This window comes from Pelobates fuscus, chromosome 3 (assembly GCF_036172605.1).
Source record: "Pelobates fuscus isolate aPelFus1 chromosome 3, aPelFus1.pri, whole genome shotgun sequence".
In the NCBI taxonomy this organism is placed as follows: Eukaryota; Metazoa; Chordata; class Amphibia; order Anura; family Pelobatidae; genus Pelobates; species Pelobates fuscus.
The window spans coordinates 425610429-425631161 of NC_086319.1; the positions used below are offsets into that span (position 1 = coordinate 425610429).

The 20733-nt window shown below is 48.8% G+C and overlaps 1 protein-coding gene across 4 annotated transcripts in view; it reads right to left on the reverse strand.

The window, feature by feature from the left end:
* The window catches only part of DLG4 (discs large MAGUK scaffold protein 4), a 404912-nt gene extending 386323 nt beyond the window's left edge, over positions 1-18589 (reverse strand). For all 4 annotated transcript variants that reach the window (XM_063449834.1, XM_063449832.1, XM_063449833.1 and 1 more), the window contains exons 1-2: positions 18473-18589; positions 14403-14476 (exon numbers count right to left, since the gene is read on the reverse strand). In XM_063449834.1, coding sequence (XP_063305904.1) covers positions 14403-14476; positions 18473-18566 — 168 coding nt within the window. In that variant the 5' untranslated portion in view covers positions 18567-18589. The remainder of the gene's footprint in view (positions 1-14402; positions 14477-18472) is intronic.
* Between the last annotated feature and the right edge of the window lie 2144 nt (positions 18590-20733).

The window sequence follows — 20733 nt, forward strand, 5'->3', positions numbered from 1 at the left end:
TCTTCCAGTTGCTCCTATCACAGTAATAGTCCTTCCAGTTTAAAAGGTCGGTAGTGGTGAAAGGGACATATACGAAGACAGGGTCAGCGTGTGCCATTTGACCTGCGGCATCGATATAAGCTGACCCGGGATTTAAGCGAAGAGGCATCTGATAGTGCTTTAATTGTTGGGCACCAGTCAACTGTCGGGTTTGGATGGGGCTACGTAGGGAAGCGTCAGTCATGGGTTCCGGTCGGGGAGAGATAGGGTATGGGGATGTGGGAGGTTGGTTTTGGGAAAAGGTAGTGAATAGAACACTTCGGGCCGAGCTAGATGAAGCTTGACCGGAAGTCTGAAGTGGCGCCAAATCAGGATATTCATTTTTAATGGAGGTTGGTCTATCTGGTTCCGGAAGGGGGGATTTAGTACGAGGGGGGGTGGATCCTGCACTGGAGGAGGAAGCGGAAGTGGATGGGGGTAGTGAGGGAAGGGTTACAGGACTTCCTGCGTTTGCGTCACTTCTTCTTAACGGAAAGTAAGGGGGCGGCAAAGGGATCTCGGACTCAGGGGGCGTGTCCAAAATGGGCCTAACACCAGCCCTAGTGGACGAACAAGTCCTAGCTACCATGAGGCGACACTGTTCCTCGTGGCATGTCCGGAGCCATTTTGGCGAGTCATTTACGGCCTGTCTCCAACAATCAATATAAGGAAACTGGCCGTAAAGTTCAGGCCTACCTGATACAGCCACGTGTAAGCGCTGTACCAGAGTTGGATCCAAACTGCCACGTGGCGGCCATGCCGCAACCAAAGTAGGCCACTCCCTAGTGCACAAAGTGACCAAACGTACAGGGGACATCTTAACCCCAAAATCACAAACTTTGAATCCCTTTTTAAAATTCTTAACCATACATCCTAAGGGATCCGGAATCGTTGACTGCGACGCACCCATATTTAACAGTGGAACGTTGTCGACAACGATTACTATACACGCGTACTATTCAACAGTCACACCCGTTTCCTCTGGCAACAGCACCACGTGGTACGGTTATCAAGTGAAACGTACACAATAACAATAAACACTCAGGGAATTCCCGTACACACACAGCTGCTACACCAGTCACTATATAATCAATATTATGCCCTTTGGCGTAACTACACAGTCACCCACGCTATAATTCTCTATATACGAATTACCCGTCTATAACACACCCCAGTAACATCGTCTTTTACAAATAGCGGTTACAGTACGGTTAGCATAGGTCAAAGCACAAGTTAAGGTCACAATACAATTATTAGTGGTTATGGTGTTAAACATGCAATGGACGACAATGATTAGTACTTATTATATAATGTCAGTAAATATACAGGGTTATGGTACCGTGCACTATAATACAGCAACACACTATTAACACTCTCGCTAGACGGCTGAGCTCGCGCTATCTAACAAGATATACACTTTACTAAACAATCGTTAACACATTTACAATTCCCAACTAAACTATTGGCCAGTACCTTGAATGGACTACCTAAAACTATATACACCCGTTTTGGTTAGCCACACTGCCCAATCACCACATATACATAGCGAGCTAGAGATCCGAATTTACACAGGCGCCTCTTAGTCGCACTATACAACGAGCTAGAGATCCGAATTTACACAGGCGCCTCTTAGTCGTACTATCAAAAGTCTAGTGGGTTCCAAATTTACACGCCTTCCCACTTAGCCCAGATAGGATGAGAACTAGCGAACCGAATTTACACAGGCGCCGCTTAGTCTCCCGGTCCCTCCGACCTAGCGAACGTAATATACACCCTAGAACGCTAGTCTAGACAAGACACCGGTGTCCGGCTAGGGCTATCTTACACCAGGACCCCGCCTGACTAACCAAATCAAACGGTCTGACTAAAGAGCGTTCGATCGAGCGGTGCGCCTTCGCTCCTTCCCTCCGACAGAGGGGGCAGATACAGATTCAAAAACCCCTTTGGGCCTACCGCACAATCGGTATACCCCTAGCGGGTCCTGCCGTCTAAAACAGCAGTTATCTTACCTCCTCGTTCCTGAACCTGAGTTCACACTCATCGACGGGGACACCCCAGCACTTCTCACGTAGAGGCCGATGATCTCCTGGACAACAGACCAGTGGCGCCGAGACGAAGGGAGGTCCACGCAGAAGTTCAGGGGTGCAGCCGTAGAGAACGTGGGCAAAGATAGACCGTCTCACGCCTCTGCCTCTCAGCTACCGTTGAACGATGAGCTTCCCGGCCAATGCACCAAATGATACCGGAGAAACTGACGGAAGCCAAGCACAGAGAGATGGACACAGGTTTCTTCAGGAAGGAAGAGATTCTTTATTGGATCACCGATCGGGACTCAGAGGGACTAGCGTCACCAAAATACAGCAAAGTCTGAGTACTGAATACATAGAGTACATTCCTTATATAGCACTGTAGCTCCTCCCACAATTAACTACACCCACACATACCCTTAACCTATTTAATGAATAGAGTCTAAACTCATCCATCCGGTCTAACCACGTGGCTCATCTGATACAAAGGAGAGGGACGCGTAATTCCAGTTCTTACATTCCTGCACCTGGTCAGTACAGTGATGACAGTATCTTAGCTACGTGTTATTAACTAACTGATACTACAAACACATATACATACATATGCCTTGTGGCAATCTTAGCCTGCTAAACTTGTATTTTACTGGAATTACATCACACCCACTCTCTGCCCCTGCCCTGCTTTCCCCCACTTACTGCTTCTCGGTGCCCCCACTCACTGCTCCTGCCTTCCCCCCTCACTGCTTTTTTTTACCCTGTGCCCCCACTCACTGCCTTTCTACTATGTGCCCCCACTCACTGCCTTTCTACTATGTGCCCCCACTCACTGCTTTTTTTTTTTTTGTTTAGATGAGTTTAATTATTGCTGCAGTTGCATTTAAGCAGTGTTTATTTTATGTTTTAATTATTTTTTTTGTTGTGCATTACATATAACAGTACCAGCTTGCCTTGCCACAGCAGCATCAGCATTTACCAGCTTTGTGCCTCCTCCAACTCTTTGCTTCTGCCCTGCTGCAAACATAAAATTGATCACATGTATGTCAGAGTGTGTGTATCTGTGTGTATGTGTGTGCCAGTGTGTAACTGTGCCGGTGTGTATCTGAGTGTTTATGTGCCAGTGTGCATATCAGAATTTGTGTGCATGTGCCAGTGTGTGTATCTGTATGTCAAGGTATGTGCATGTGTCAGTATGTTTATATGTGTGTTGATGTGTATGTAACTGTGTATGTGTATACATCCCAGCAATCAAAAACAACATGCAAACACATCCCTGATAACACAAACATTACAGACAAACACACCCCTGATTTCAAACTCCAAAATTATATATAAAACACACCCTTTACTCAAACACCAATACTATACACAAATGTTTAGAAGACAACACTACATCCTATAACAACCCTGAAGGCAAATATTACATACTAACAAAACCCAGTATTAAAATGCCAAAATGATATGCATACACCAATTCACAGTTGCACACCTGCATTTAAAAGTCAACCATACATTCAAACACACACCACTGCATTCAAACGCAAACACTACACACAAGTACACCTCTGCATTCCAATTGTAATAGTACATACAAATACACCTCTACATGCACACATATACTCTATACAAAAACAGGCTAACATTCAAATGCACAAACACTGCACACAAATACAACCCTACAAGAATGGGCAAAGTATAGATCCCAAGCTAGCATAGCATTGTGGGAGTTGTATGACAGATGGGGATGTATCTTCTCGCCACTCTTGTGCTAGAGGGGGAGGCCCAAACAACTTTCTTGTACCAGGGCTTCTCTGCATTAGTTCCGCCACTGGGTTGGAGTGTAAGGCATGATTGCATGCCAGGGAGTGGGAGGGCAGCAGGGTCCAGGGGGCCCAAGCAAATGCTTGCCCAGGGTCCAATCACTATTAAAGACGGCCCTGGGTGAGCGGGGCGGACGGCCGCTGCCCCGCTATCCTGCATGACAGTGCCCGGCCAGAGGACCGGACCGGCGAGGTCCTGGCCCTGTTCCCCCCCCTCTGGGCCGGCGGGGGTGATCCCGGTCCCCACCCTATGACCCCAAAGGCAGCAAGGCAGCCTGGGCCCAGCAACATCTGCAGCCTGATCCGCGGCCTGGGCACCCTACCTAAAATGGCGGACGCCACGTGCGTCAAAACCAGCAGAACATGCGGTGCCCAGATGCCCACAATCCCTGGCAAAGCAACCGGGTACAAGCAAACCGACACCCCACAGCTACAACCGGCTACCACCCGCCAGGGAATCCCAGCACAGTGCTTATCTCAAGGCCGCAACAAGCGAGCTCACGCACAGCAGAAGAGCCCACTACAAACCAAGGCAATGAAGCGGGAACCCCTGGCAGATCTGAGAACCGACCTCCCATACTTAATGCTGCACCCTGAACCCACATGGCGACACACCGCACTACGACCGGCAATGAAGACGCCGCACTACATGCGGACAGCCGATCAGTGACAGAGCTCCTACCAGCCCACAAAACGCTCCAGCACAACGGAGAAGCAAGAGCTCACCCGACACCGCTACTTTGCCGACTTCTTTCCTGATGTCTACCCTGCAGCGAAAGACCCAACCCAGCCTCGAAATGGAGTTGGATAGCGGCCGGCACGGAACGCGAAGAGGTGGGATGCCACAGGCTAACACCACAACCCTGCTTGCCATGTTAAATTGATGGGGACAACCATCAGGACTAAGACACTGCTGATTCCTAGATGTGGCCCTAGCCGTACAGAGTGGTCAGATGCACAAATGTTTTGCTTTTACTCGCATTTTCCGTTATATAGACAGGGAACCTGAGAGTTCCGTTCCTTGAGTTGGGAGGCTAATATCTTGCCAGCTCTATTTCCCTGTCTATATGCGTAACCACTTACCATAATAAGCGCACAATAAGCCTGAAAACTTGCAGTAGCATTAACATGAAAGCGTTAGCGATGTAAACCAGATTAATAAGCCTCTCAGATTCTAGTCCCATGATGTGATTTCATGCATAGGCATAATCTACAGCTTACTAACCATAACCAGTTTGACCGCAGAGCTAATCTTAAATATAAAAATGTGCAGCTTACAATATATTGTTATTTACTAGTGGAACAGAACACAACTTGCATACAACCAGTATAGTTGGACAAGCATAGATGAGCATACGAAACACCTGCAGTGGGTGTTCTTAGAAATTTCACGTTCCTGTGAGCTACCGACAGAAGCGTATACCGAAGCTTGTAGATATGATATATAAAAATGTGCAGCCCTATCCATGCCATACATGTACTAAAACTGTGTTTATTTCATGACTGCATACACTGTTGTGGCGTTATTACACGAATGTTAATCCCTGCATACAAAAATAAAGAATTACAAAAAAAATAAAAATAAATTACTAAGTCCCATTCGAACGAGCATTCGAATCTTCGAACGGGACTTAGTCTCCAGCCGCAATGTCGAAGTAGAGTAGAAGGTATGGGTCAGCGGTGTTCGTGCAATTGGGTAGCCGAAAACAGTTCCATAGATTTGGCTGCGCACACCGCTGACCGCGTTCGAATGAGTTAAAATGGCTGCCGCCACGTGTTCGTTTGTTTAATGGCGGCCACTTCGACTACTTCGGCACTTCGGCTGTATCCGAAGTGCCAATTTAAAGTTGTTCTGTTTACTACTGCTCCAAAGTAGTAAACGGGCCAGGAACAGCAATATAAAAAATCCATTATGCCCAAATCAGTTCCTAGAAGGGCAATACATCCCAGGGGCCATAGTCGCGGGCAGGAGGCTGGCAAACAGGCCCCTCCAAAAAACAGTGGCGAGATTACTTTCGCCACAGGCCTAAATTTGTGGGAGGAGTTATGGCCCCTACTTAAACTCCAAGCCCCTACTCACCTCTGCCATTCAAGCTGATTGACCCCACCCACCTACACCCATCTAAATATTACATTTCATCTTTGTGGTTCCTCTTTTATTACAGGTATATTAATGTGTGTATTAGTTATACATACATATATATATATATATATATATATATATATATAAATATATAGTTATGCCTATAATATTTGCACATATATTAATATACATGTATATAATACACACAGACATTTCATGAATATATAACATATATGTTGTGACGAAGTGCCCTTCACCACTTTGTCCTGGAGAGTCCTGCTTGCCTGCCTCCTCCCCTGCAACTATGGCCCCTGGGAGATTGTACCCTTTAAGAACAGCATTTGGGCTTATTGCATTTTGAAACACTTTTTGTGCCCCTCCCCCGTTTCCTGTCTATTGTTCTCCAGCAGGGCGTTGTCCCAGGGACACTACCAGACCAGTTGGAACTTTCTGTTTTGCCCTTCCTCTGTCTCTCATCAGTCATTGCTATGGTTTAACCCCATGGTGATTTGACTGTGTTCGTGGGATCAGAGTGCTGTTCAGATATAGTGAGCGCTCAGATCCAAGCTATCTGGGGATAGGTTGAATGTGGGGGTTCTGTTCAGTATGATAGGAGTTATGTATTTTATGTGTTTTACTGTTGTTGTGAATAGAGCTATTTTCTGTATGCTGGAGATAATTGGCTTACCACACCCAAGCCATGCTTGCAGTCGGTCAAAAAAGGGATTTCCAACTAACTTTTGAACCATTGGATGAATTGGTATGATTTTGACATATGTTTATATTTGGAGTATGCTGATTCAACTGAAGGTACCCGGTCGGAGTACGGGGAGTTCCGTTACATATGTAATGAGCACGGGTAAGCCCAGTCATGTTGCACACTCCGGGACGATAACATTCAAAGTGAATCACCAAACGTTCCTTAAATATGTCAGGTTTCGTGGACTAAAACATTGATTATATGCAAATGCTGTCTGCGTAAAATGTGTTTATGTTGAAGCCCTAAGAGTTCTTTCTTTCACGTTGGAGTCAAAAATTTGTCCACCTCTGTATCTGCACACTATGCTGGTGCAACATATTTGGGCTGGTATACAATGTGTTCCAGGGCCCTGGTAAAAGTGGGGCCCTAATTAACTATATAAGAGGGCTGGACAGCCGATGGACAAGCTCCACCCCGCCACTCAAATTGTCCTCAAGTCTTTTGTAAATAAACTAGAAAAACTGGATCACAAAAATAAGAAAGTTAAAAAAAATATGGAAATATGCAATGAAAATGATCCTTTGAGCACAATAGCTCAGTGTAGACTGAGGATGCAAGGCGGAGGTAAGTACCATTAAGAGCGTTCCAAACTTGCCAATTTCAGCTCTCAGATTGGTTGGATTGTAAACCCCAAAAAACGCAGCGCTCAGAATTGGTCTTCCTTAATTGGACTTTTCTAACCCCTGTGTGCTAACTTGTACAATCCTAACACATCCAAACCAGGAGAGAGTCTCGCGGTACAATGTGTCCGGACAATTCTACTCCAACATCTCCGAATACTGAGGATACCATAAACATATGTCAATAAAAATGATAACGTGTTCACTACACATGCTATAACCAAACATAACAGGATATCCCAATCTCAGGATAGAATGAGCCAAGTCACGTGGTCATATTATATTCCTGCAGTATTTAAATGGCTCCCTCACCTGCATTGCATAATCTCACAATGAAATCTGTGAAACTTCTCATACTTTAACAAGCTAACACAATACGGCTCCCTCGCCTGCTGCTATCACGAAAAAACTACAGAACACTGAGCCCTCCGCACAGCAAAAACTATTCTACAAATTTACTACCCTACCTTTAGGGTCACTATACCCCACTCCCTCTGTTACTGTGTGTGTCGAAAGCAACTTCGCCACTGGATTTTGGAGGGGCCTGTTTGCCAGCCTCCTACCCTGGGACTATGGGCCCTATGATAACCCATGTTAAAAAGCCTTGTTTCTGCCCCTTGGACTTTTAACTGGAACAGATTCAAACATGTGGCGGCGGCCATCTTAAATTGTCCAGCAGTGTTTTGTCGTCGAGTGTATGGAACTGTTTTGGGCATGGGACCATGTGCACGGTGGGTCAAAAATAAGACTGGAAATTCCTGAACCCCTGAACCGATCTGGGTGATTTTTGGATATGTTGTTCACCCAGATCGGGGCTCTCAGGGGATGTGACTGTTTGTGGGGATATGTTGTATTTTGGGGTACGACTGAGACCGATGACAGGAGTCATTGCTTTTTGTGGGTGGGCTACTCGACTAACTCAGGTACTGACCGACAGAAGGTCAGGTACCTGGTTAGTCTCCCCTGGAAAGGGAAGATGTGTGACGAAAGCAACTTCGACACTGGTTTTTGAAGGGGCCTGTTTGCCAGCCTCCAACCCTGGGATTATGGGCCCTGTGATAACACATGTTCAAAAGTACTGTTTCTGCCCCTTGGACTTTTAACTGGAACAGATTCAAACATGTGGCAGCGGCCATCTTAAATTGCCCAGCAGTGTTTTGTCGTCGAGTGTATGGAACTGTTTTGGGCATGGGACCTTGTGCAAGGTGGGGAAAAAATAAGACTTCCAGGAAATTCCTGAACCGATCTGGGTGATTTTTGAATATGTTGTATTTTGGGGTACTTTGGGGGGTTTGTAAAAATGTATGTTTTTTCTGTTTAACGTTAAATGAGTTAGCCCATTGTCTTAGTTAATTGTATCACAGGCAGAGGGGAGGGATTGTGAACACTGTAGGGGAGTGTCTGTATGTAAGACTCTGTTTGTATTGGTTTGTTAATTGTATCACAGGCAGAGGGGAGGGATTGTGAACACTGTAGGGGAGTGTCTGCATGTAAGACTCTGTTTTTATTGGTTTGTTAATTCTGTGTCCTGTGCCCCTGGGCGTCAACCTTGTGGGGAAAAACTGTATGAAAACTAAAGCTGTTCAATAAACCTTCAGACCTGGACTACCCTTCATGAAGTCTTGGCTCATGTTTGGGGGATTGGAGAACTACACTCTGGGGATTGCTATAATCACTATACTCCCCAGAGTATAATCGCAAGCCCTTGTAAGAACTGTTCCTGTTCCTGTTTCGTTCTCTGGACCAAGGAGAGGTTCACCCACTGGAAGCTTGAGCCTAGTCTTGGGTCCAGGGTGGGTGGAGGATGGAAAAACCCTAACCAAGCTGCGGCGGTTCGTGGGGTTTGCGGTGGCTATGTGGTGGAATCTCGGTAAAAATAAATTCAGTAGGCCGAGATTGCCACGTGGTATGTGTACGTGCATATACTGATGTATCGGTCGGTTGGTTGCACGTGGCAAAGATACAATCAGTAGTGTACGGAGCATGTGCAGGAATTGTGCTGGGCAAGCCATGTGGTCAAACAGGAAGTTAGTCTTTGTTCTGTTGATTGGATAAGAGTACGTGTGGGTGGAGCTGATTATGGGTGGAGTTATATGCCTATATAAGGGACCTACACTGTATGTTCGGGGCTCAGATTTTGCAGTTTTTTTGTGACATTAGTCCCTCTGAGTCCCGGTTGGTGAATCGAATAAAGATCTCTTCCTTCCTGAAGAAACCTGTGTCCATTTCTCTGTGCTCGGCTTCCGTCAGTTTCTCCGGTATCAGTTATGATGTCGAGTGCGGTGCTGATTGTCCTTGGCGAGCACTAGGAGCATCGTTTGACAGAGGCACCCAGTCGGGGTGACAGGCAGTCCATCACACTGTGTCACTATACCCCACTCCCTCTAGCATGTAAACTCACTGAGCAGGGCCTCAATCCCTCTGTTACTGTGTCACTATACCCCACTCCCTCTAGCATGTAAACTCACTGAGCAGGGCCTCAATCCCTCTGTTACTGTGTCACTATACCCCACTCCCTCTAGCATGTAAACTCACTGAGCAGGGCCTCAATCCCTCTGTTACTGTGTCACTATACCCCACTCCCTCTAGCATGTAAACTCACTGAGCAGGGCCCTCAATCCCTCTGTTACTGTTTCACTATACCCCACTCCCTCTAACATGTAAGATCACTGAGCAGATTTACTGTGTTCCTGATTCAGTTATCTCCCATGCACAGAGGAGGGATTCTATTGTTTGCGTATGGGAGTGTCTCACTGTATGACTCTGTTTTTATTGGTTTTTTCACTTTGTATCCCTGTCCCCAACAAGGTCCATGTGGACGTACACCTTGCTTGGGTATTGTCATAAAAGGCCAGGGTGCCTCCATTAAAATTCTATTCCACCTTACACTCCAAAACTGTGTGTCGTCCTGTTATTGGAGGGAGAGAAGATTTACTCCTGTGTCTGCTGTTCCAGCTTGCAGGGAATTCAACAGGGAAAGTCCTTGTAAGGACTAGAGCTAATTCCCCATTCGGCTCCAGGAAGGAGCGGTTCCAGGGCCCCAGTCAAGCCACGGTGACTGCGGTTTGTCCCCTGTTCCAGCTAGGAAGCGGTCCTTGGCGGAGGTACCCAGCCAGGGGTATAGGGAGCTCCGTTACACACGTCTGTTACTCCACCCATTGTACAGCGATACGGAATTTGTTGGCGCTATATAGATAATAATAACAATAATGATTGTCAGTTAATTACAGTTATGTAATACTGGGGATGACCAGAAGACGACAAAATATTCCAACAAAGAGATATAGCACTTACCAGGTTCATTTTAATGTAATAACCACTACCATAGAACATATATACTAACATACGACACGTAACACAAGCTGTAGCCAGACAACTTGCTGTGAAATAACATTGCTTGTGGTCTACTTAGCTCCATGGCTTGGCTGGATTGTAAAGGCAAATTAATTCTTAGCTCCCCCTACCATCCCCAGACCAATGGTCTCTGTGAACGCTTTAATGGAACCTTAAAGCAAATGCTGAAGACATTCACCAGCGAGTACAGAGATTGGGAGCGATTCCTACCGCACCTCCTATTTGCCTATAGGTAGATGCCGCAGGAATCAACTGGGTTTTCCCCCTTCGAGCTCTTATATGGGAGAAAGGTGCGAGGGCCCCTGGATCTCATCAGGGAGCACTGGGAGGGGGAAACAGAGCGTGAAGGGACCCCCATCCTGTCATACGTACTGAAGTTTCGAGACCGCATGGAGCAGTTGGCTTGGACAGTCCGAGTCGGCCCAGGGGCGACAGAAGGTGTGGTATGATCGGGGTGCCCGACTACGTACGTTCTATATGGGACAAAATATCCTAGTTCTGAAGCCCGTTAAGCAGGATAATCTACAGGCTTCCTGGCAAGGACCCCATAAGGTAGTAGAGAAGCTATGCGATACAACTTATGTAATCGCCAGTTGCAGAGACGAAAGGCTGAAGCTTTTCACATTAATATGTTAAAAGAATATGTAGAGGGACCAGAGAATATATCCGCTGTATACCAAGGACCCTGACAACCTGCCCTTACCCAACCTTTTAGAGAAGGGGTCACCCACGGATCCCATTAGACAGGTCCAGTTAGGAGACAAACTCACTCCCACTGAGGGAGTGGCTAAATGCCCTATTACAAGCCAAGAGGCTCACTTTCTCCCAGGAACCTGTATACACTACCCTCCCGACCCACAGGGTCAAAACCCCTGGACAAGCCCAACTTTGACAAGCCCCTTACCGCATCCATGAAGCAGTCAGAGAAGGAATGCGGAAGTAAATCTAAGAGATGTTACGATTAGGAGTAATTGAACCTTCTGACAGCCCTTGGGCATCCCCCTAGTGTTAGTGCCAAAGAAAGACGGTACCACCCGATTCTGTGTGGACTACCGCAAGTTAAATGACAGGACGGTGACTGACGCATACCCTATGCCCCGAGTAGATGAGCTCTTAGATCGCATAGTCAGGGGACATACCTAACCACCATTGACCTCTGCAAGGATTATAGGCAAATTCCCCTGGCCGAGGAGGCTATCCCCAAGTCGGCATTTGTCACCCCGTTTGGTTTGTACCAGTTTAGGGTCATGCCATTCGGGATGAAGAATGCCCCAGCCACGTTCCAGCGCTTGGTGGATAGACTTCTAGATGGCTTCCAGGATTTCACTTGTGCGTACCATAATGATCTATAGTTAGTCCTGGGAGGAACACTTAGCTAACATAGGAACCGTGCTGGATCAGATTCGGGCCGCTGGCCTGACTCTGAAACCAGACAAATGCCATTTTGGGATGGCTGAAGTCCAGTACCTGGAACACCGGGTGGGGATGTGGGAAACAGCGCCCGGAGCCTGCTAAAATTGAGGCTGTCACTAATTGGCCCACTCCTCGCACCAAGACCCAAGTCCTGGCCTTCCTGGGCACCGCGGGTATTACAGACACTTTGTCCCCGACTACAGCGCCATTGCCAAACTCCTGACTGACCTGACCAAGAAAAACTTACCCCGACAGGTCCTGTGGTCTCCTAGCTGTGAAACTGCCTTCCAAGCTCTTAAGACTGCATTGATTCATGCTCCTTTCCTGGCTGCCCCAGTCCCTAACAAACGATTTATTGTTCATACAGATGCTTCAATGTTCAGGCTGGGAACAGTTTTAAGCCAGGTGGGAGAGGATGGAGGAGAGCCCCCGGTCGCCTACATTAGTAGAAAACGTCTTCCCCGAGAGGCCAGCTACGCGGCAGTGGAGGAGTGCTTAGCCCTGTTGAGGGCTTTGAAAAAACTATCCACCTATTTGTATGGACAGGAGTTCACCCTGGTTACAGACCATAATCCCCTGGTGTGGCTAAACCACGTTGCCAGGGACAATAACCGACTACTGAGATGGAGTCTGGCACTCCAACCCTACAACTTTACCATCTAGTAGCGGCCCGGCAAGCAGAACGGCAACGCGGATGGACTATCTCGGCAGACTGACCTCAACCCCGAATAACAGCATCTGGACAGCCCCAAGTTGCCCCAAAAAGGGGTCAAGCCAGGTCTGTCAGAGTGTCCCACAAGGAGGGAGCCATGTAACAAAACCCCTCATCGTCTGCAGTAGTTATGGTGGTTTTGTTCCTTCCTACAGTGATTATGGTGTGGATCTCTTTGCTAACATCTTATTTCAACGAAGTACATGCTCCTAGACTTCGTAGCCCTGTGACTATTGCCCCTGGGATGTATTGCTTTTTAAAAACTCAATTTGTGCAGAATGGATTCTAAAACACTGTGTCTGGCCCTTTAAATCCTATGGGAAAGGATCTGCACTTTTTAACTGGCACTTCGGATATAGCCGAACTGCCGAAGTAGTCGAGGTGGCCGAGATTCGACAAACGAACGCGTGGCGGCGGCCATTTTAATTCATTCGAACGCATTCAGCTGTGTTTGGTTGTCGAGTTCATGGAACTGAAATCGGATACGCGACGGCACAAACACAGCTGAACTTCTGCCTTCTCTGGAACTTCAACACTTGGAATGGAATCGAACGGCGTTCGATAATACGACCACCACGTTAACAGGGCTATTTGCACGAACAGCCCCTGTTCGTGCATTTCAACAGTATTTGAACTAAGGTGAATGGACCAAAATAGGACTTCCAGCTATCGCCCGAATCACTGGACCAATTTGCATGATTTTTGGATATATTTGTCCCCTAAGTATGCTGATTGGGATTGAATGTATAATTTTGGAGTTATGAAAATTGTGTAAAAAGTATATTTTTCGCTTGGAGATAATTGATACAGCAATTAACTCAATTATCTCCCAAGCAGAGGGGGGAATTTTACAGTAATGAATGGGAGTGTTTAACTGTGTGTCTGTAAATTATTGGTTAAGTTTGTGTTTTCGGTGGCCAACAAGGTCCACGTGGGTGGTAACCTTGTGAGGAAAACTGTACAAAAGAAATTCCCCTTGCACTGAATAAACCAGATCTTCTTACCCTCAACTTGTAGCCTTGTCTCTTGTTGTAGGGAACAGCTATACCAGCTATATCACTGCTACGGGGTCCCATTCCCCAATTATTTTATCAGAAATGTCCACGTAATAGGTGTCGGGAATATACAGACACCTATTACACAGCGCACAATTTTAGGATTGCCAGGTATTATTCCAATTATCATAACTACTACAGCCAGCTCTGCACACAGGGCTCTGTCCGGAGAGAGCCGTAGGGCAGACTGAAAACACGTCGTGGTGGCCGCCATCCTACGTGATGAACTGTCCTGCCGCAGCAAGATTTATGGAACAAGAGCTGATCCCAGACCAGACTGAGAGGGTCCTGAATGGAGGGTACGGGACGTGTCCATTACTGGCTTAGCATTAGAAAACTGAATTACATCTAAAATACGTAAATGTCAGTTTGTCCAAATCTGGGCAGCATTCACTGCCTGGGGATGGAAGCTCTCAGCCAATCAATGCAAGAAGTGGGCCTGTGCAGGGGCATCTGGAAAACAATGAGCTGTGGTGGTAATGGTGCTTAGACTGCCCTTTACAGAGTCCTACCTGTCCACCAACCTCTACATGAGCTACTTACCTTCTCTCGTTGGTACCTGCATGGAGAATATGAATGGCTGTGGCTGAGCAGAACCTCATAGTATTCCTGAATATCTGCAGAGAGATCAATATTCATTCACCAAATAGTGCTATACCCCAAAATCCGCACTGCTTATGCTCTCTCACACTGTTCCCCACACCTAGCTCTCTTACACTGCTCCCCCACACCCAGCTCTCTCACACTGCTCCCCCACACCTAGCTCTCTTACACTGCTCCCCCACACCCAGCTCTCTCACACTGCTCCCCCACACATAGCTCTCTCACACTGCTCCCCCACACCTAGCTCTCTCACACTGCTCCCCCACACATAGCTCTCTCACACTGCTCCCCCACACCTAGCTCTCTCACACTGCTCCCCCACACTTAGCTCTCTCACACTGCTCCCCCACACCCAGCTCTCTCACACTGCTCCCCCACACATAGCTCTCTCACACTGCTCCCCCACACCTAGCTCTCTCACACTGCTCCCCCACACATAGCTCTCTCACACTGCTCCCCCACACCTAGCTCTCTCACACTGCTCCCCCACATCCAACTCTCTCACACTGCTCCCCCACACCTAGCTCTCTTACACTGCTCCCCCACACCCAACTCTCTCACACTGCTCCCCCACACCTAGCTCTCTCACACTGCTCCCCCACACCTAGCTCTCTCACACTGCTCCCCCACACCTAGCTCTCTTACACTGCTCCCCCACACCCAGCTCTCTCACACTGCTCCCCCACACCTAGCTCTCTCACACTGCTCCCCCACATCTAGCTCTCTCACACTGCTCCCCCACACCTAGCTCTCTTACACTGCTCCCCCACACCTTGCTCTCTTACACTGTTCCCCCACACCCAGCTCTCACACTGCTCCCCCACACCTAGCTCTATCACACTGCTCGCCCACACCTAGCTCTCTCAAACTGCTCCCCCACACCTAGCTCTCTCACACTGCTCCCCCACACCTAGCTCTCTCACACTGCTCCCCTACACCTAGCTCTCTTACACTGCTCGCCCACACCCAGCTCTCTCACACTGCTCCCCCACACCTAGCTCTCTTACACTGCTACCCTACACCTAGCTCTCTTACACTGCTCCCCCACACTCAGCTCTCTCACACTGCTCCCCCACACCCAGCTCTCTCACACTGCTCCCCCACACCTAGCTCTCTTACACTGCTACCCACACCTAGCTCTCTCACACTGCTCCCCCACACCTAACTCTCTTACACTGCTCCCCCACACCCTGCTCTTTGACACTGCTCCCCCACACCCAGCTCTCTCACACTGCTCCCCCACACCCAACTCTGTTACACTGCTCCCCCACACCCAGCTCTCTTACACTGCTCCCCCACACCCAGCTCTCTTACACTGCCCCCCCACACCTAGCTCTCTTACACTGCTCCCCCACACCCAGCTCTCTTACACTGCTCCCCCACACCCAGCTCTCTTACACTGCTCCCCCACACCCAACTCTCTCACACTGCTCCCCCACACCTAGATCTCTTACACTGCTCCCCCACACCCAGCTCTCTTACACTGCTCCCCCACACCCAGCTCCCCCACACCCAGCTCTCTCACACTGCTCCCCCACACCTAGCTCTCTCACACTGCTCCCCCACACCTAGCTCTCTCACACTACTACCCCACACCTGGCTCTCTCACACTGCTCCCCCCACACCTAGCTCTCTTACACTGCTCCCCCACACCCAGCTCTCTTACACTGCTCCCCACACCCAGCTCTCTCACACTGCTCCCCCACACCTAGCTCTCTCACACTGCTCCCCCACACCTAGCTCTCTCACACTGCTCCCCAGACCCAACTCTCTCACACTGCTCCCCCACAACTAGCTCTCTTACACTGCTCCCCCACACCCAACTCTCTCACACTGCTCCCCCACACCTAGCTCTCTCACACTGCTCCCCCACACCCAGCTCTCTCACACTGCTCCCCCACACCTAGCTCTCTTACACTGCTCCCCCACACCTAGCTCTCTCACACTGCTCCCCCACACCCAACTCTCTCACACTGCTCCCCCACACCTAGCTGTCTCACACTGCTCCCCCACACCTAGCTCTCTTACACTGCTACCCCACTCCAAGCTCTCTTACACTGCTCCCCCACACCCAGCTCTCTCACACTGCTCCCACACACCCAGCTCTCTCACACTGCTCCCCCACACCCAGCTCTCTCACACTGCTCCCCCACACCTAGCTCTCTCACACTGCTCCCCCACACTTAGCTCTCTCACACTGCTCCCACACACCCAGCTCTCTCACACTGCTGCCCCACACCCAGCTCTCTTACACTGCTCCCCCACACCCAGCTCTCTCACACTGCTCCCCCACACCCAGCTCTCTCACACTGCTCCCCCACACCTAGCTCTCTTACACTGCTCCCCCACACCTAGCTCTCTCACACTGCTCCCCCACACCCAACTCTCTCACACTGCTCCCCCACACCTAGCTGTCTCACACTGCTCCCCCACACCTAGCTCTCTTACACTGCTACCCCACTCCAAGCTCTCTTACACTGCTCCCCCACACCCAGCTCTCTCACACTGCTCCCACACACCCAGCTCTCTCACACTGCTCCCCCACACCCAGCTCTCTCACACTGCTCCCCCACACCTAGCTCTCTCACACTGCTCCCCCACACTTAGCTCTCTCACACTGCTCCCACACACCCAGCTCTCTCACACTGCTGCCCCACACCCAGCTCTCTTACACTGCTCCCCCACACCCAGCTCTCTCACACTGCTCCCCCACACCCAGCTCTCTCACACTGTTCCCCCACACCCAGCTCTCTCACACTTCTCCCCCACACCCAGCTCTCTAACACTGCTCCCCCACACCTAGCTATCTCACACTGCTCCCCCACACCTAGCTCTCTCACACTGCTCCCCCACACCTAGCTCTCTTACACCTCTCCCCCCACACCCAGCTCTCTCACACTGCTCCCCCACACCTAGCTCTCTTACACTGCTCCCCCACACCCAGCTCTCTCACACTGCTCCCCCACACCCAGCTCTCTCACACTGTTCCCCCACACCCAGCTCTCTCACACTTCTCCCCCACACCCAGCTCTCTAACACTGCTCCCCCACACCTAGCTATCTCACACTGCTCCCCCACACCTAGCTCTCTCACACTGCTCCCCCACACCTAGCTCTCTTACACCTCTCCCCCCACACCCAGCTCTCTCACACTGCTCCCCCACACCTAGCTCTCTCACACTGCTCCCCCACACCTAGCTCTCTTACACCTCTCCCCCCACACCCAGCTCTCTCACACTGTTCCCCCACACCCAGCTCTCTCACACTTCTCCCCCACACCTAGCTCTCTTACACTGCTCCCCCACACCTAGCTCTCTCACACTGCTCCCCCACACCCAGCTCTCTCACACTGCTCCCCCACACCCAGCTCTCTCACACTGCTCCCCCACACCCAGCTCTCTCACACTGCTCCCCCACACCCAGCTCTCTAACACTGCTCCCCACACCTAGCTCTCTCACACTGCTCCCCAACACCTAGCTCTCTCACACTGCTCCCCCACACCTAGCTCTCTCACACTGCTCCCCCACACCCAGCTCTCTAACACTGCTCCCCACACCTAGCTCTCTCACACTGCTCCCCAACACCTAGCTCTCTCACACTGCTCCCCCACACCTAGCTCTCTTACACTGCTCCCCCACACCCAGCTCTCTCACACTGCTCCCCCACACCCAGCTCTCACACTGCTCCCCCACACCCAGCTCTCTCACACTGCTCCCCCACACCTAGCTCTCTCACACTGCTCCCCAACACCTAGCTCTCTCACACTGCTCCCCAACACCCAGCTCTCACACTGCTCCCCCACACCCAGCTCTCTCACACTGCTCCCCCACACCTAGCTCTCTCTCACTGCTCCCCCACACCTAGCTCTCTCACACTGCTCCCCAACACCTAGCTCTCTCACACTGCTCCCCCACACCTAGCTCTCGTACACTGCTCCCCCACACCCAGCTCTCTTACACTGCTCCCCCACACCCAGCTCTCTCACACTGCTCCCACAATAACTGTCTTACCTAGCAGAGCTTGGAATAAATTGCTCTGAAAGATGCTGATAAGAGTCTCTGCTTTTTCTCGTAGAGTGGTATCGAGTGTCAGTGTATCCTCCATTAGATGCAGAACCGTCTGTGTATCTGAGGTTGAGGGAGTCACTTATTAAATGCAACCCAAAATATAATTTATCACCACATAAATCAGAGCACCCCCAAATATCAACTCACTGGTTCATTATAAGCACTCTTATAAAATGATTACTATTATATAATTAGCGGCATCCCTAAAATATCAACTAGAAAATGTTTTAAAAGTGCACCCCAAAATGTCAATCTCGACATTAATATGAGCTAACTCCCATTACTACAGCATCTACCTTTAAACACACTGATGTCCTCCGCATACTGGATGTGTCTGTTACGCCTTAATAACAACCATAACAACCACCACTCGCCTTCCCCTCCACTGTGGACTCAGCCCTAATGCCCTGCTAGGGGGCCACTAATCTAAGGATTTCATGGGGCATTCCAAAGAGGGGCATGGAGATCGCTTTCCGTTACCTTGTTTTTTGTCTGTCATCACTCAGTTCTGGGCATGATCTAATCTCTTAATCCCATAGGAACATCTGCCATCTAATCACATTACCAGCAGATTTCCAGCCCCATGGCATTCTGGGAACTGTGGTCCACCAGCTTGAGCCAGTGACCTTTAAGGTGGAAGTCAGGGAAAAGGTTTAAAGAAAACACATTTATTATGGTGAATGTGATCAGTCTGTAAATACATTAGACTGCAATCTAACTGGCCTAATTTAGCAACTTTTTACTTGTAACTAACCCCCTGTACTTCTGAACTGAACTCCTGTAAGGTTGTGTGATCTATAGCTCTTTCGTATTGTACGTCCGTTAGTGCTCTCCTGAACTCCTGTAAGGTTGTGTGATCTATAGCTCTTTCGTATTGTACGTCCGTTAGTACTCTCCTGAACTCCTGTAAGGTTGTGTGATCTATAGCTCTTTCGTATTGTACGTCCGTTAGTGTTCTCCTGAACTCCTGTAAGGTTGTGTGATCTATAGCTCTTTCATATTGTACGTCCGTTAGTGTTCTCCTGAACTCCTGTAAGGTTGTGTGATCTATAGCTCTTTCGTATTGTACGTCCGTTAGTGTTCTCCTGAACTCCTGTAAGGTTGTGTGATCTATAGCTCTTTCGTATTGTACGTCCGTTAGTACTCTCCTGAACTCCTGTAAGGTTGTGTGATCTATAGCTCTTTCGTATTGTACGTCCGTTAGTACTCTCCTGAACTCCTGTAAGGTTGTGTGATCTATAGCTCTTTCGTATTGTACGTCCGTTAGTACTCTCCTGAACTCCTGTAAGGTTGTGTGATCTATAGCTCTTTCGCATTGTACGTCCGTTAGTACTCTCCTGAACTCCTGTAAGGTTGTGTGATCTATAGCTCTTTCGTATTGTACGTCCGTTAGTACTCTCCTGAACTCCTGTAAGGTTGTGTGATCTATAGCTCTTTCGTATTTTACGTCCGTTAGTACTCTCCTGAACTCCTGTAAGGTTGTGTGATCTATAGCTCTTTCGTATTGTACGTCCGTTAGTACTCTCCTGAACTCCTGTAAGGTTGTGTGATCTATAGCTCTTTCGTATTGTACGTCCGTTAGTGCTCTCCTGAACTCCTGTAAGGTTGTGTGATCTATAGCTCTTTCGTATTGTACGTCCGTTAGTGTTCTCCTGAACTCCTGTAAGCTTGTGTGATCTATAGCTCTTTCGTATTGTACGTCCGTTAGTACTCTCCTGAACTCCTGTAAGGTTGTGCGATCTATAGCTCTTTCGTATTGTACGTCCGTTAGTACTCTCCTGAACTCCTGTAAGGTTGTGTGATCTATAGCTCTTTCGTATTGTACGTCCGTTAGTGCTCTCCTGAACTCCTGTAAGGTTGTGTGATTTATAGCTCTTTCGGATTGTACGTCCGTTAGTACTCTCCTGAACTCCTGTAAGGTTGTGTGATCTATAGCTCTTTCGTATTGTACGTCCGTTAGTACTCTCCTGAACTCCTGTAAGGTTGTGTGATCTATAGCTCTTTCGTATTGTACGTCCGTTAGTACTCTCCTGAACTCCTGTAAGGTTGAGTGATCTATAGCTCTTTCGTATTGTACGTCCGTTAGTACTCTCCTGAACTCCTGTAAGGTTGTGTGATCTATAGCTCTTTCGTATTGTACGTCCGTTAGTACTCTCCTGAACTCCTGTAAGGTTGTGTGATCTATAGCTCTTTCGTATTGTACG